Source organism: Bos grunniens, chromosome 29 (assembly GCF_055505025.1).
Source record: "Bos grunniens cultivar Pamir isolate PY7600 chromosome 29, Bosgru_T2T1.0, whole genome shotgun sequence".
Classification (NCBI taxonomy): Eukaryota; Metazoa; Chordata; class Mammalia; order Artiodactyla; family Bovidae; genus Bos; species Bos grunniens.
In genome coordinates, this window is record NC_141193.1 from 2,499,241 (window position 1) to 2,515,163 (window position 15,923).

Below are 15,923 nucleotides of genomic sequence, written 5' to 3' on the forward strand. Positions count from 1 at the left end.
GGTTTTTGATATTTCCCCAGACAATCTTGATTCCAGCTTGTGATTCATGCAGGCTGGCATTTTGCTTGATGTGCCATGCATATAAGGTAGTCCCTGGTGGCTCAGATGGTAAGGAATCTGCCTACAATGCAGGAGACATGGGTTCAATCCCTGGGTTGGGAAGATCCCCTGGAGAAGGGAACGGCTACCTACTCGGGTATTCTTGCCTGGAGAATTCCACCGACGGAGAAGCCAGATGGGCTACAGTCCATGGGGTTGCAGAGCTGGACATGAGTGAGCAGCTAACACTTCACTCTGCATATAAGTTAAATAAGCAGGGTGACAACATACAGCCTTGTCATACTCCTTTCCCAATTTTGAACCAGTCTGTTGTACCATGTCCAGTTCTAAGTGTTGCTTCTTGACCCACATACAGGTATCTCAGGAGACAGATACGGTGGTCTGTATTCCCATCTTGTTAAGAATTTTCCAGCTTGTTTTGATCCACACAGTCAAAGGCTTTGGCGTAGTCAGTAAAACAGTAGATGTTTTCCTGGAACTCTCTTGTTTTTTCGATGATCCAGTGGGTGTTGGCAATTTGACGTCTGGTTCCTCTGCCTCTCTGAAACCCAGCTCGTACATCTGGAAGTTCTCAGTTCAAGTACTGAGGAGGCGGGAGGACCCTCCCGTAGCGCCTTGGCAGGGGATGTGGTTCCACCAACACCTTGATCCGGGACTTCTGGCCTCCAGAGCTGCGAGAGGACAACACTCACTGTGCGGCCGTTTGTGACGGCTGCCCCAGGACACTGACACATCCCCCAGGGGGTCTGATGGTGAGCCTGCCTCCAACCCCGCCCACTCACTCTCACCCTCCCCTGGGCCTGCAGCCAGGTGGCTGCAGATGAGAGCCCGTGTGAGACAGCGTGATGGGGTCATCAGCTGACCACGTGTGCTGAGACCACCGGTGACTCTGAGCTGGGTTCTCAAGGTGAGCTGGGGTTCTCCACATCACCTGACTCTCCCCAGGCGTGGACAAGAAGACAGCTCCTCGCGGTCTGGAAGTAAATACTTCCTGGCCAGGAGGGGAGCCAGAGGCGAGGAGAGCAGGCTTGGGGCGTTCTGAGGGGCCTGGGCTGCCCCAGGAGGTGGCTGAGAGGGGACCAGCAGTGGGGAGGGACCTGGCCAGGGGGTCCCCTCAGCCCCTCCTCTGGGTGGAGGCTCTGCTCTTTCGCCCATCGGCCTTTCGCTGGGCACTGCAGTCTCGGGCAGGTCTCTGCACAAGGCCCCTGCCAGCTGCCAGCCCCATCTCGGCACCCACCCATGAGCTGCTAAAGGGGCCGGGCACCCTGGCCCTGGGTCCCCGGGCCGCCTCAGACCAGCCCGGGCACCTCACGCTCTCATGTGTCCCCTTGTGCCTCCCACTTTGAGGACCAGGGTCCTGCCACCTACTCCCCTGCCTCCTGCCCACCCTACCCTTTTCTGCAGCCATCTGCCCTGCCCTGACCCTGGAACCTCCTGAGGCAGGCGGACGCCTGTCTCGCGGGGGCCCAGCACCACCCCCAGGAGCCTCTGTCCCCAGGAGGACGCCCCAGCCTCGCGGAGGCCCAGCGCCGCCCCCAGGAGCCTCTGTCCCCAGGAGGATGCCCGAGCCCCACGGAGGCCCAGGGCTCTGAACCCGCAGGCTCTGGGGAAGCGGTGTGGGCAGCCAGCCCTGTACTCAGGGTCTGGGAAGGAGGCGGTTCTGGCCTCACACCCCGGCTTCCCCTCCCTGAATCCCCAGGGCAGGAAATGATGGGTCCCCTCAGGCCCCAGATGCAGAACCAAGACCTGGGCAGGCCGCAGCCGAGTAGGCATGCCCGACTGCAAGAGGAGCCCTGGGGAGCCCCCGGGGAAGGAGACCACAGAGGCTGTTTGTGGCCTGTGCGAGGTCCACAGGCCCCACGAGCATGAATCCCCGCTGGGCCGGGGTTGTCGGCTTGTCGTGGGAAGCCACGTCCGGCTGCCTCCCCGAGCTGTCGGCGTGGCCAGACGGGCCGGTGACCGGGCCAGCAGTGACACCTCGGGGTGGGCGGGGGCCGCACGCAGGCGCACCATGCTGCCTTGGCCTCGGAACGTAGCCAGGCTGCACCTTCCCGGTGGCCCAAGGAGGCGGGGCTCACAGGGGTCTCCAGGGCCAGCGCCTGGTGGGAATCCACGGACAGGCTCCAAGGGCTGAGAAGGGTTGGAGGAGGCTGAGGTGTCCAGAGCATCAGGGCGAGTTCAGAGGCCTGCCCAGGCCAGGAGGGTCCCAGAGCTCTTGCTGTCGGGGACTGCCTGCCAGCGACTCTGGGGGGAGTAGGGGGACGGCTGGGTCTGGGGTCATGGGCTCCTGCTGCCCACGTGGCCCTGCCCTCTGAGCCTGGGGCCGGGAGGAACATCTGCCCCCACAGGAAGGAAGCTGCTCACGAGGGCTTGGAGGCAGGGGCCCCAGTCCGGTGCGGCGGCCATTAGCCAAGGGCCGCCGTGCTCGGGACGGTGCCCTCCTGCGGGGCCCAGCCCCCGGCACAGCGCCTGCTTCCATCAGGGGCCTGGCTGGCGGCGCAGCTGGAGGTTGTCCCTGTCCCCCCAGGCCTCTGCAGCCCAGCCAGCGTTGCCTGGCCCACTGGGCACTTGGAGGCAGTAGGGAGGAGAGACTGAGCGGACGGTAGGCCAGAGATCCTACCCTGGGCTCCACCCTCCCACTCTGTCCAGTCTAGCCGCCCACCCCCCTGGCTGGGAAGAGTTCAGGGAGAAGGAACCACTGGGTTGAGCCAGCTTGGCCCTGTCACGGCGTGGACTGAAGGGGGAATCCGTGGGCCTGGGGGGATGGCTGAGCCCTGGAAGAAGAGAGTCAAGTCTCTGTGGGGCCCCTGCCCCAGAATGGAGGCCATGAACCGACATGGCAGGCCGGCCACCAGGGCGAGGCAGGGGCCGGGAGGCCTGGTGCCCACGCCAGGCCCTGGGGCCAAAACCCCTAACCCGTAAAAGAAAACCAGAGTTTTAAGTGGAACCACCCCCATCTGCGGGGCTTGTGAAAACTCAGCTACGGTGAAGTGTAAACCACACCTCCCCATGCGACAAGTGTGCGCCCTGACAAGTGTGCACAGGCCCCACCCTCAGGTGACACTGCTGAGACGCCCGTGTCGCTGGGCTCCTGCTGTCAAGGGTCGCCCCGTGCCAGGTGCACGCCACTGCTGCCATCTTCAGCACCTGGGCTCCTGCCCCGAGGCCTGGGCGCTGGGCCGCATGTCTCCCAGAAGCTGGGGTGCCGAGGCTGGCGGAGGAGGGGGTCAGAGTGGCCACTGGACCCGGAATCCACCCCTCGGTTTTGAGGACACAGTGACTGACGAGGCGCAGGCCCTGAGGGAGGCAGGGAACCAGGCCCTGAGGCCTGCGATAGAGCAAGGGGGGCCTGGGGAGCCTCACAGCAGAGACCACAGGAGGGAGGGGACCCCTGAGGAGCACTGTGAAGGCTGGGCGGGGCGCCCTGGCCATCAAAGCTCTACCTGGCCCGCGGCAGTCAGGGGGCAGAGGCGGAGGCCTGTCCGCACAGGCAGCGCTGGGCCCAGGCAGCCGCAGCTCCAGGCAGAGCCGGGCATGCTGGCCAGGCCACAAGTGCCACCAGCCCGCTGCCTCCAGGCTGATGGCTCTGGGCAAGCCTCCTGGATGCTGCGACCTTCCAGCTGCAATGGCAAGGCCTGGCCGAACGCGGGGGCCCGTGAGGGCCTGGCCATGGGGTCAGAGCCCCAGTGCGTGGTGGGGAGGGCACAGCTGCAGGGCTCCACACGGCAGTCTTGCCAAGTGTACCTGGAACAGCCAAGCGGCAGCCTGAGGCCCCAGCGCCGGGCACCCTCACCCACCCTTCCTACCCCACAGGGGAGACAAAACCCAGTGCTGCTTTCTGAGTAACCTCAACATGCCACCCTCTGCCCTGACTGTCCTGAGGTAAACCCACCTCGTCTGCCCAGGCCCTCACATGGTTCCCCAGAGCGGACACAGAAAGGGGCCATCCCAGTGCCGCTCCCCATCTGCAGCGCCTCCGTCCAGCCTCCTGTTGAGCTGGGAGCCTCCACATGGGATGACTCGGCACTCACACACAGGTGTTCCCATGCACTGGTGTGCATTCACTAGTCTTCTGATGTACCAGTGTGCACTCACACACAGCTGTGTTCCCATGCACTGGTGAGCTCCCACAAACAGCTATGTTCCCTTGCACCAGTGTGCATTCACACACAGATGTTCCCATGCACTGGTGTGCATTCACTAGTCTTCCCATGTATCAGTGTGCACTCACACACAGATGTTCCCATGCACCGGTGTGCACTCACACACAGATGTTCCCATGCATCGGTGTATACTCACACACAGATGTTCCCATGCACTGGTGTACACTCACACACAGATGTTCCCATGTACCAGTTGCACTCACACCCGTGTTCCCATGCACTTATGTGCACTCACACACAGGTGTTCCCATGCTCCGGTGTGCACTCACACATAAGTATGTTTACCACATAGGTTCTGTTCCTCCCAACACACGCCAGATGTTCCTCACTGGCAAGGAGGTGCCTTGGTCCATCGTGGCCAGGAGTTCGCCAAGGGAGGGGACTCGACCCCTCCTGTCTCCTGAGAGTGAGTGAGGGGCCGCCCCACCCTGTGGCCATCTCAAACCGAGAACCATGTCCACAGACTCGCACCCAGGTGACATGCACCTCCTCTCCTGAAGCCTACAAGGTGCTGGGCAGAGAACCTAACCATCTTCTCTGGCTCTCGTCACACCAACCTGCCAGACGCTCACCAGTGCCCACCAACGTACAGAAGAGCAGCTGCTCGCCTAACTCGCCTAGCATGCTTCCACCCTCAGGGTGGAACTGCTGCTTCGGATGTGAACTCGGGTCCATCTCCCACTGGTGAGGACAGTGGGAGAGGGACCAGGGGCAGCGAGATAAGGTGCCCCCAGCGCCATGCCGTCTGCTCGCCTCCTGCAGCCCCCCTGGGCAGTGCCCTGCACCATCACCTTAGAGTGGGGGCTCCTGAGGGGACAGGGCGGGGGTGTGGGGGCCTCGCGCACTCCCCAAGGATGAGGTACTGGCTACGTGTGGGAACAAGGCAGCCTCTTCTTGATGGCCTCTGGGGCGGGCACGGGCAAGGGCTCCCCCCCCTCCACTGCTGGGGGGTCTGAAGCTCGGCCGCAGACACTTCAGTCAAGACCTTCCAGCTCTACAGTCGTCCCGGAACGCAGGTTCACCCCTCAGCCATGCTCTGTGCCTCCCACCCTCCCTCATGGCCACCAGTGCCCTCCCCTTTCTGGCCGCTCTCATGAGACGCCAGCCCCGGAGGCAGGCGGGCATCGGGTGAGCTGGACGCCTGTGTGGACGGGAGGCGGCCAGCCACCTGCCTGCCTGCCCTGGCACCTCCTCCCTCTCTGGGCGCCGCGACCTCGCCACCGGCAGAGTCCCAGCTGTGGAGCTGGAGCAAGAGACCTGGGGAGCAGGTGCTTCTGGGAAGGGGGTGGAGCAAACACCGGAAACCAGAAAGGCCTGACGAGACGCGGCCCTCACGCCGGAAGCGTCTTTTCTGGGAAGAGCTCCTGCTCTTGAGAAGGGGGCGGGAGGAAACCCCGGGAAAGCAGCGGCGAGAAGACCGACGGCACACGGCCCTGTCTCAGGAAGCGTCCCTTCTGGAACCTTCCAACCTAGAGGGTGCAAACCTGCAAATGCTCAGAAACGACTCTTTGCTGGGTTCGGAGCCGGGGACCCCAACCCATCGACAGGGAAGCGCGCCTCAGGAACACACACCCCAGGAGTCCGGAAGCCCTGGACCTGCCCACACGCAGCGCCCCAGATAGCGGCGTCCTGCAGCCCCGCCCGCCGCGGCCCCCCAAGGAAGACACACACGCGCTGGGTCCATGGTTCACAACTTTAATAGAATATTCTAACTATTCTGTACAAATTGAAAACACTGTATTCAGTTACAAATGTTAAGTAAGGCTGAGCACTCTACAGCCTGGCCACAGCCTGAACTCCCCGGGCCAGAGGTCACACACTCAAAACCCACACGCCACCAAGGACAGGTCGCTCGAAACCCAAGGCTTTTAAGACAAAATGAGTGTGGGGCCAAGAAATGGGAGCTACGAGAAAGCAAGACGTGTGGCACTACGGAGGAAAGCCGTGCTTGCCGGCCGGAGCCCCTCCCCGCGAAGCCTGGCAAGCCCCGGTTCTGCCCACAGCCCCACCCCCGTCCCCAAGGCCAAGCACGGTCCGCGTGTCCTGAGGGAGCAGCTTCTTCCGCGGGGTCTGCAGCCTGACCAGCACCTCCGGCTCAGGGCACCGGGTGTCTGGTCCCCACAGGGTCTCGGAAACTTGGAGGACAAGCGAGAGAGCACGCCCCCAGCCGTCCCCAGCGTGAAAGGTAAATAAATACGAGATGAACCACAAAAGCGGGAGCCTCAGGGTCAGTCCTGAGGAAAATAGAACTAAAGAAGGAGCAGGGTGAGAAGGGCGCCTACCCCCGCTGGCGCTGCCGGGACTGGCGACAGCGCGTGGGCGTCTTCAGACAAAACGCATCCTGTCCGATGGCGGAAGGGTGAGCGAGTCCTAGATGCCCTGGAACCACACCCCTGGACACGTGCCCCTGGCGTCCAGGGATCCCCAATGCGATCTGCAGGGCCCTCCCCAAGGCCGGGCTGGGGGAGTCCACTGAGCTGTGCCCGAGGCCGTAGAGGGTGCTGGAATTAAACCTCCTATCTCTGAAATGCGTCTGAGCTGCCGCTGTACAGGTTAAGCAAAATAATAAAGTAAAAGGAGAAGTTAAGTGAAAACCATGCACTTGAAAACGAGTCAGGCGTGACGCTGTCCACGCGGCCGCCTCACTGCTGCTTGCACTCCGAGGGCTGGCTGGGCTCCTTCTGTCAACGAGAGAAAACGAGACTGTAGAGAACCGGGCCACCCATCAGCAGGCGTCTCCATCCAACAACGACAACAAAGACTCAATACGTCACTTGCTCTTACTAAAAAACTGGTGGCTAACATACACTTTGAAAATAGTAACAAAAAAAATAAGCTAACTTCCCATAAACAAGGGCGCAGTGGGGCTGCCTTTTCTTGTTTAAAGACATCCTAACTGTCAGCAGGAGGATCTCAGGGTGAGGGGAGGTCCTTCAGTGGCACAGAGTAATTAAACAGAGCAGCACCCCGTCCCCAGCTGGAAGGCCCCGGCTCTGGGACAGCGCGGATGGACCAGGCGTCAGGGCCCTGCCTGGAACACACCTGCCCCCAAGCCCAGGCCTCAGAGCTCCGCTTACTGATGGGGACAAGGCCATGACAGTGGACGAGGGGCCACTAAGAGCTCCACAGACAAAGCCCAACCCTCCCAGGAGCCCCGCAGCCGGCACGCGAGCCTTCCAGAAGAGGAGGAGGGGAGACCCTCCCCAGAGCAGACTCACTTGACTACAGTCTAACGGAGAACAGCTCACAGCGTCTCAACCTGTTTAGCAACCCCATGAATTTTGTGTGGAGATCACCAGAGCCTCAGACACAGACAACGATTTTACTAATACTTCTGAGCCAATGATTTACTCAACAAGAACCCATGATTTCTGGCTGGGAAGATGACAAATTACTCTGAATATAACCTGGCATGTCTCAGAGTCTAAGAAAAACTAGCATCACACAGTTTAAAAGAAACATCTGGGATAATACAACCAATGCTGAGAATTAACAGGCCGGGCACCTGTGGGATGGTGCCCGGCTTGTTAATCCTCAGCACACGTGTGGGACGAAGAGCCCACGTGTAAAAGATGCACAGAGACAAAACAGGGAGCGCGGGCCCCGGGCTGAGTGCGTGAGCACAGGGCCAAGCGGGACACTCGCTCCACGCCTGGCCTCGGGCCCGCCCAGCACTGGGCTAACAGCACCGCATCACACACTCCCCAGGAATACACCCGGAGCCTGGGCCCAGAGCGAGCACCCCGATGAGAAGTTCTACTTGGAAGAGACCTAATTCAAACTGTCATCTCAAAGGGGGCCTGGAGGCAGCCCGGACACGTGGCCACGGGGCTCAGAGGCTGGTTCCAGACTCACTGGGTGTGCAGAGGTGCTCCGGCCTGGGGCAGCGGCGTGCAGCCATCTGGGGACAAAGGGAGGCGTGTATCTCCAGGCTGGAGAGCTGAGGCTGAGGAGGTGGGCCCGGGCAGGAGACTCAGGACCAGGACGTGGCACCACCCCCCTCCAGGGAAATGGACGCAGAGGACAGACAGGATGCTGTGTCACACGGAGCAGCATGCAACTCAGCGCACCGTCTCCGGGGCAACACCTTCTCTGCCACGAGCGTGCATCACCAACTGTTCACCTCGGGGGCTGCAGACACTGGAGGGAACTGGTTGTCCCCAGGCCAGGACTGGCAGTGGGGGTGGCGGTGGGGGAGGCGGAGGGGAGCTCACCGGGCGGGGGAGCGGGGCTGCCTGCGGCACGCTGCCTCCCCCAAACACAGCCCCACCCTGGGCCAGTGTCCACACAGACGCAACTTCCAGGCTGGAGCACTGACACAGAGCCCTGCAGTCCCGAGAGTGAACTATCAACAAGACACCAGGTTCTGGCCTGTGAGCCCAAAACAACCTGCAGGAACTCCCGCCCTCACATCACGAGCTGTCAGAAGCCTGGTCATCAAGGGATGAAAGGACCAACACCCTGCCAGCTGGGGGCATTTAGGAGAAAGCCCTTCACAGATAGCAACTGCCCAAGAGGGCAGGCCCCCACCAACCCGCCCTAGCCTCAGTGCTGGTGGCCCAGTCCTGGGGGCGGCCTCCTCCACAGGGGCTCCGGACCTGGAGAGAGACGCTCAACAGCGTGACTGGTTCTGCCAGAGGACACGCTGGGCTGCTCACGGACGGCCCGCTTCACTGGCTAGGGGCGGGGAGCAGAGGGGCTTCGGGCCTAACAGGCCCGGTGCCATCCCTTGGACAACATGGGCAGCGGGGGCCAAGAGCAAGGAGACAGGACCCGACACAACCGCCCTAACCCCTCAGACAGCCCAGGGTGGGCGTGCACGCCGCCCACCAAAAGCTTCTGTAGCCCCGTCTGCCTGCCTGCCTCGGTTTCCTGAGAAAGCCAGCCCGCCAGAGCGAAGGGACGGGGTGCAGACAGACACCCTCTCCAGCTCGGAGGTGCAGACACAGCCCTGCTCTTCCGGGAGCCCCCCACACGAGCGCAGGCTGGGGAGCCCTGCTCCCGCCTGGATGCCGACACTGTCACCCCGGCTTCACACGGGTCTCCTGTTCGCACCTCCCTCCCTTTCCCACAGGAGCCAACAGCGGCGTCCATGAGGGGGACTCGTGACACGGGCAGAGCCACGAGCAGGGGACCCCGCAGGGGACGGGGCGGACGGCCTCAGTCTGGAGCCGGTTCTTAGTCGAGCTGCACACGCCTCGGCAACCTCCGCAGCACTCAGCAACACCCATGGGATGCTGGCGCCAGCAGCTCCCAAGACAGAACATTCTGGCACATTAACGTCCACCCTTTACTCCCCGCCGGTCTGCACAACACCTGAACTTAAGCAGAATGAACGGGCAGCAGACACACGTTGGGGGGGGCGGGTCACAGTGGGCAGCAGGCTGGCCCTGCTGGGGGGCCTGGGCATCCTGGTCCAGCCTCTCACTCGGGGTGGGGAGCGGGGGGTGGGAGGGTTGGGAAGGGGGGCAGCCCTGCTGTCAACAGAGGCGTCACACCAGTGACATCGCCACTACCTGGTTGGCAACAAACCCTGGGCTCCGCCAGCAGGAGCCCGACGTGGCTTCTGTCGGCTGGTTTTCAAAGTGCACACGGCAGACACCCGCTCTTGGAAAGCCCTGTCCAGCCCCGCACACACCAAGCGGCCCTGGACACGCTACCCGTCACAACGTGGCATTGTTACAAAACACAGACCACAAGTTTGGAAGGTATGAATGAATGGAATTCCACCTTACCTAGAAACGCATGAATGATTAACAGACAAAAATTACACCTAAATGGGGAAAAAAATTGAAAGGAACCATCAGCATGAGAGAAAATGAAATGCACAAGATTAAACAGGAGGAAAGAGCCACAATTTCCCATGGTACCAAAGGGCTGCACAGTATCAACCCTACGACGGGAAACCTCACACGCAGACCTGCACCTGTAATGCCTAAACAGCCCCTCTTCCGTACTGCCCTCTGCTCGTGGCAGACTGACCTGAGAGTCCTCTGAAGAGGAGCACCACAGCAACAGCGCCGTCCCCTCACGGCCCCAGAGGACCAGACCGGACCCTGCGGCGAGGCTGACAGGGGCCGCGCACACCACGAGCCCCGGTCCCTCTCGCCCGCCCCCGACCAGCAAAACACACCCAAGCCCTCATGGTTAGTGCTGGCCATCCCCTCCTTCTGTGGTCACCAGGTGAGGCTGCTCTTCTAGAAGGCCCAGACATGAGACAGGACAGGAGGCCTGGCCATGGAGAGAAGAGGAGGACGACGACGACGGGAGACGACAGGACAGGAGGAGTGAGCAGCCTTAGTGCTGTGCGGGACGGGCGGCAGGCGGGCCCTGGAGTCGGAGGCAGCCGCTGGAGCCGTCTGCCTCTGGCCTGGAATCCCACTGTGAACGTGTGCCTCAGCCCCTGAGGGCTGCAGAGCAGCCAGGCACATACACCTGGGCGCAGGCAGGGCACGGCTCCTCACCTGACGGCGAAGGGCGAGGCACTTGGGGCCCTGGTGTGCACGGTTCCACCATGAAAGGGACAGGCTGGCTTAGAGAAGATGAACGTGTCCGAGTCCGTGCCCAGAGCAGTACCTGCATGGTACGCTGAGGTGGTCAACGCACTCACACCCTTCCCCAGAAGGAAGCACCACTGTGAGCGTGCATTCGTAGACACAGCTGGTGCCACGGAACACTCAGACCCGGTTACCCATGGCCAGCCTCGGGCCCGAGCTGGGGAGACAGACAACCACGTCTCCTTAGAGCCCACAGCGCCGAGCACAGCTAGTCTTCTGACGGCTGTGACACCCTTAGTCCTAAGGGGCAGGTGAGCCATAGCTTTCCTATGAGCACGCAAGAGAGCTCTCAGTGCAGCTTCAGAGCAGCAGCAACACAGCTCTGTGTTTAAAATACGCGCCAAGGGGCAAGCTCCTTGATGTAAGCTCATCTGAGACGGCAGGTGAAACCTAACTACATGTAAATCACTGGGACTGCCACTCATCCCCATCAGGTGCTTCTTTGTTGGTTTTTGCAAAGCTTCCTGGTTTATTTCAAATTATCTAAGCTATTGAGACGTATCTCCTCACTAGTCTCAGTACAGTTACAACTGTAAAATTATGCCTGCTGCTCCTCTATTCTAGTCATCAAGACAAACCAAACCCTATCTCTGTACTTTTTCCAAAAACAAACACAAAACAAAAAGGTTTATTCACGCTGCCAACTACACCATAAAGATAAAGAACATAAAGCTGCTCTCCAGAATAAGTTTACATAAATAAGACACAGATTGAGAAAGAGCTGGAAAGCCATTTAACACTCAAATTGTTTATCAGGTATCTAAACAGCTCGTCATCCGAGTATATTTCTGGTACAATTTTAACTTTTTAAATTAGAGAATGACAGGCACATGTTCATAACAGCCCGGCTCAAAGCTAGGAATGTGTTTTAAAAGTTCAGCAGTACAGCAGACACAGGTGTGGGGATTCCCGACAACTCACCTTGGGGTTAATCTCGGCATCATCGTCGTCTTCCGCTTCCTCGTCTCCTTCTAGCTCCTGCATCAAAAGGAGGGACAACGCGCTGAGCAGACAGGACTCCTCTGATTCACAAAGAAACTGGCTACAATCACGATCACCCACACTCAACCAAATCCCTCCTTTGGCCACTTTTCTCACAGATGACCCTGAAGTAAACATACTGCTGACCAAGTGGATTGGTCTGATTGATGGTTATTTTGTAAGACGCACTTTCGTCAGCCAACTGCAGGGTCCGACTCGACACTGCCACCCATCTGCGCGTCGTAGCGAGCGCTCGCCAGGGCCGAGGGCCTCCAGGGCAGGTCCCCACAAGACAAGGGTATCGTGGCCAGTCAGACCCCACAGCCCCCGTCCACTCAGGAGACAGGGCCGAGGACGACCTCGGGGAACGGCGTCTCACTTGAGCCAGCTCTTACCTCCTCTTCTCCTTCCTCACCTTCTTCAAACTGCAAGGGAAGGAAAGAGGTTTTTACAAAGCACAGTGGCAGCCTGACCCAGACACAGCACCTGCCCCGTGCCCACAGTGGCCCAGCCTCCGAGCAGAAGCCAGCTTCCTGCCGTGTCCTGCCATGTTCATGGGACACCAGGTATCTGAAAACCGCCCCAAACAAAGACTATGGGTGGGGCTGGGGCCCAGGAGCCGGTCAGCGTGGGCTGCGCTGTGTCCAACCGGGAACCAGGCTGATCTAAGTCAACCAGCCGCATGGTTTATTACACACAGGACTCTCAGTGTCACCCTACATCTCAGACAAGGGGAAATCGTTCATCTGTACCTAGGAATGTAATAAAACCTGGTGTTTAAAGTATGCCAGGAGAAACTCCAACACTGTGGCTGAATGAACGTCTGGACCCAACCTCTCATGTGTCCAAGGACACTGCTGGTCAGGCTCCCGGCCGAGTCCCAGATATTAGGCTGCTCCCAGAAGCAAACAAAACTACATGAACCTCATTCCCGTCGGCTGCATCGACAAGGCACCCGCAGACGGAGCAGGCTTTCTCTCACGGTCTTTCTTCCTAGAGCCCCGCTCCCAAAGTCCTCATCAACAGCTCAAAGGCACTCAGCAGAGCGCAGCATGGGCCTGGTCTGCACATCCCCTTGGCCTGAGCAGCAGCAGGATGGGGACGTCGCGCGCTCCTTCCTAACCCATGTCCTGAGCAGCCTCTGACAGTGTGGGCGGCCCGTCCCACGGGAACCAGCCTTGCACACGCTCACATGCTGGTTTCCTGAGGCTCCACAGGCACCGCCTCACCCTGGACCGACCTCTGAGAGCTCTGTGCAGCCACCTCAAATTCTGGCAGAGCCAAGGCTCCGAGCATGTGGAAGCCCAAGCCCAAACGCCTGCGTGCACGCCACCCCGATATGACGCCCAGCCCCTGTGCTGCTCTGAGCAGGTCTGACACGGGGGCTCGCACGCCTGTCCCCACACCCTGCGCTTCCTCGATCAGGAGCCTGAAGAGTAGCTGGAGTGGTTACGTCAGCCCCAGCGTACACGCGGGCACCTGCAGAGCTGGGGCTCCAGGCCTGCAGGCCGAGTGAGCCCCTGGACCACACCGTGAACCTGCGGTGTGGCTGATGGCATCAGTAGTGAAAACAGACACAGACGTCACCAGGAGGAGCTGCCTGGCGTGTACTGTGAGTAAATAAACACACACGCGGCATCGTCAGGTGTTTACAGTGGTGGGTATGTGATCACGAGAAGGCCTGTGGACCCTCGTCTGGAGGGCGTTTCCAGTGTGCAGCCACTAGATCTTTCTTGGCCAGATTAGATAAATCCAATCCTCTGGCTCCTCAGCTGCCAACGGCCGTATCTCACATCGTCCAGTGTCATGCAGTGCCAGCCCTGCCACAGTGGACAGAGTGCAGGACGGTGCCCTCGCTGCAGAAGGTGCTACTGGACGGCATCGGATCAGAATGTGTACAACCTGCGTCTCCTAAGCTGATCCTTGAGCAATGACCCGGGCACTTTCCTGACCCCTGGATACGCCATGCCGGGCGTGTCCGTGCTTCTGGGGCAGACTGCACCTAAGAAGCCCACTGGTCTCAGGCGATGCAGCCGCACACCCGAGCTGGCCCACGCTCGCTGCCCTGGGGCCTGCAGCACACAGGAGGGTGCTGAGCAGCGCAGGCCCGCCCAGCTTCCGCTGCTCAGCCAGGAGCCCCCACAGACCTCACCAGAGAGGACCCCTCCGAGTGCTCAACACGAGGGAGTAAACGGCAACTAAGCCGCTCCCAGCAACACTACAGGACGCACACCTCCCCTCCACACAGCAAGAAGGCTGGCGGCACCCGGGCCGTGGTCACGACGGACAATGGTCTCGGGTGACGGCTCAGGGACAGCTGGCCAGGCGGGCTCAGGGGCCCCGCTCCCAAGCTCTGCCTGCGAGAGGCCAACTCCTCCAGGCCGAACGGAAGGGGCTGGCCCAGGGGGCCGTCCTCCTATGGAGCATGGGGTTCTCTCTCTGGAGTCAACACGCACATGCCAGCACGACTTGGCTCTGAGAGTCCCCACATGGCGCTGAGTGACAGTCCCCAGGTCTGGAGGTCACCCCAGCCACACACCTCGCATGCAGCAGTGAGCTGTGGGTCTGGAGAGGACAGCCTGAAAGGCGTCACTGCACAGGCTGACTCGGGCACTGGGCCATGCCTTCTGCCCCAGGCTCCAGAGAGCACCGCCCCCCTGCAGGGCCCCCCAGGCCACCCGCCCCCAGACCACCTACGTTGTCATCATCCTCGATGGCCTCCCCCGTGAAGTAGAGCACGGCGCGCGGCACGATCCGCTCACGGAAGAAGTGTCCGATCTCAAAGTCGGAGGCTAACGTGAACTCGGAGTCTTCATCCTGGGAGGGGAAGCTCAGTGCTTACCTGTTTCCACAGGGTAAATGTCACATTCTCTCACCAGACCCCACCCCACTGCCTGGGACCTGGTTTAAAGGTGCTGGGCGCTGGCGCTGCCATACTGCAGGAGAGGCAGGTAAGTGCTGGGTGCAGGCTGAAGGACACGGCTGCCCCTGAAGCCCACCCACAGAGCACGCCCCTGTCCCACACCGCGGTGCAACGGATACAGGTTCACCCCTGGTTTTTAGGGGAGCAGGAATGGGTTAAAAAGGAAGCAGCGAACTAGTCAGGAGATAGGCCTTAACAGCAGAATAGATTCTTAGTAACAATGCAAATCTTACCAGTGATTCTCCATCCCCTGATGCTAGAAAAAAGAAAACATCTGATTACACAGATAACCCACCTTTCTAAAGCCCCCTGGACGCTCGGCTGACAGATAAGCAGCATGGTATACCAGAAACTGCCAAAGCGGGATGCCCCCACCTGCTCTCCTCCCACCGCAGACTGAAGCTGCCCAGGGTCTCCCAGCCCCCAGGCCCAGCTGGAGAAGGCCACTTTCAGAAGAGAACTGGCAGAGGGTTAAAGTGTCGTGGGTGGAACGGTGCACGGGGAGCCAGACTGCGGGTCTCAGTGTATCTGTGCTTCGGGCGGAGCTTCACCTCGTGTAACTCCGTGTGATGAGTCAACAGAAAACAGGAAACTCTAAGTCCCTGGAAGTCCTCATGGCACTGAGGCGCTACACCTCAGCTAGGCTGGGGCTCTACTTCTGTTTGCTTGCAAAGGAGGAGAGAGGGGACAGTGCTGACCGCCCCTCCCGGGACGGCTCCGGGTGGGCGGGGTGCCAGCACTGACGCTGCCCTTGGCAGCGCCCCACACCCCGCACTGAAGCTGAGCCACGGAGCCTCCAGCGCCAAACGCCAGGACAGCCCAGCACAGAGCTGAGCGTGACAGAGGAGCGGGCCTGAACCCGTGCTCAGCAGGGCCCGGTGATGTGCACGTGGTGCGTGAGTCACCTCTGCTGGGCACGCACTGTCCCCCACCTCCCCGGCGCCCCACCGCTGTAAGGTCTGTCCCGGTGGGGTGTGAGCCCCACCCCCAGGGTGGCCCCCAGCCTCACATGCAAGCGAAATGCAGGTTCTGGGACTCTGGCCTTGGGGCAGCAGTCACAAGGGCTTGCTCCCCGACTGCTGGCCCGTTCTGCACTGAGACCACAGGGGCGCTGGAGCAGCAGAGGTGGTTTCCTACATCTGAAAAGGCCTTTTACTCATCTTAATTTCTCCCTCGACCACGCCACCATCCTTCCCCCGCCATCACCTCTACTCATTTTCATAGAGCGGATCACTTAAT

The 15,923-nt window shown here is 60.5% G+C and overlaps 1 protein-coding gene across 6 annotated transcripts in view; it reads right to left on the reverse strand.

Moving 5' to 3' along the window:
- Positions 1–5,902: 5,902 nt before the first annotated feature.
- The window catches only part of NAP1L4 (nucleosome assembly protein 1 like 4), a 53,531-nt gene continuing 43,510 nt past the window's right edge, over positions 5,903–15,923 (reverse strand). For 3 of the 6 annotated variants that reach the window (XM_086383894.1, XM_086383895.1, XM_086383897.1), the window contains exons 11-16: positions 14,918–14,940; positions 14,459–14,578; positions 12,157–12,186; positions 11,702–11,758; positions 9,959–9,996; positions 5,903–6,904 (exon numbers count right to left, since the gene is read on the reverse strand). In XM_086383894.1, coding sequence (XP_086240020.1) covers positions 9,991–9,996; positions 11,702–11,758; positions 12,157–12,186; positions 14,459–14,578; positions 14,918–14,940 — 236 coding nt within the window. In that variant the 3' untranslated portion in view covers positions 5,903–6,904; positions 9,959–9,990. The remainder of the gene's footprint in view (positions 6,905–9,958; positions 9,997–11,701; positions 11,759–12,156; positions 12,187–14,458; positions 14,579–14,917; positions 14,941–15,923) is intronic. The other 3 variants (XM_086383891.1, XM_086383892.1, XM_086383893.1) reach the window with 1 other exon arrangement.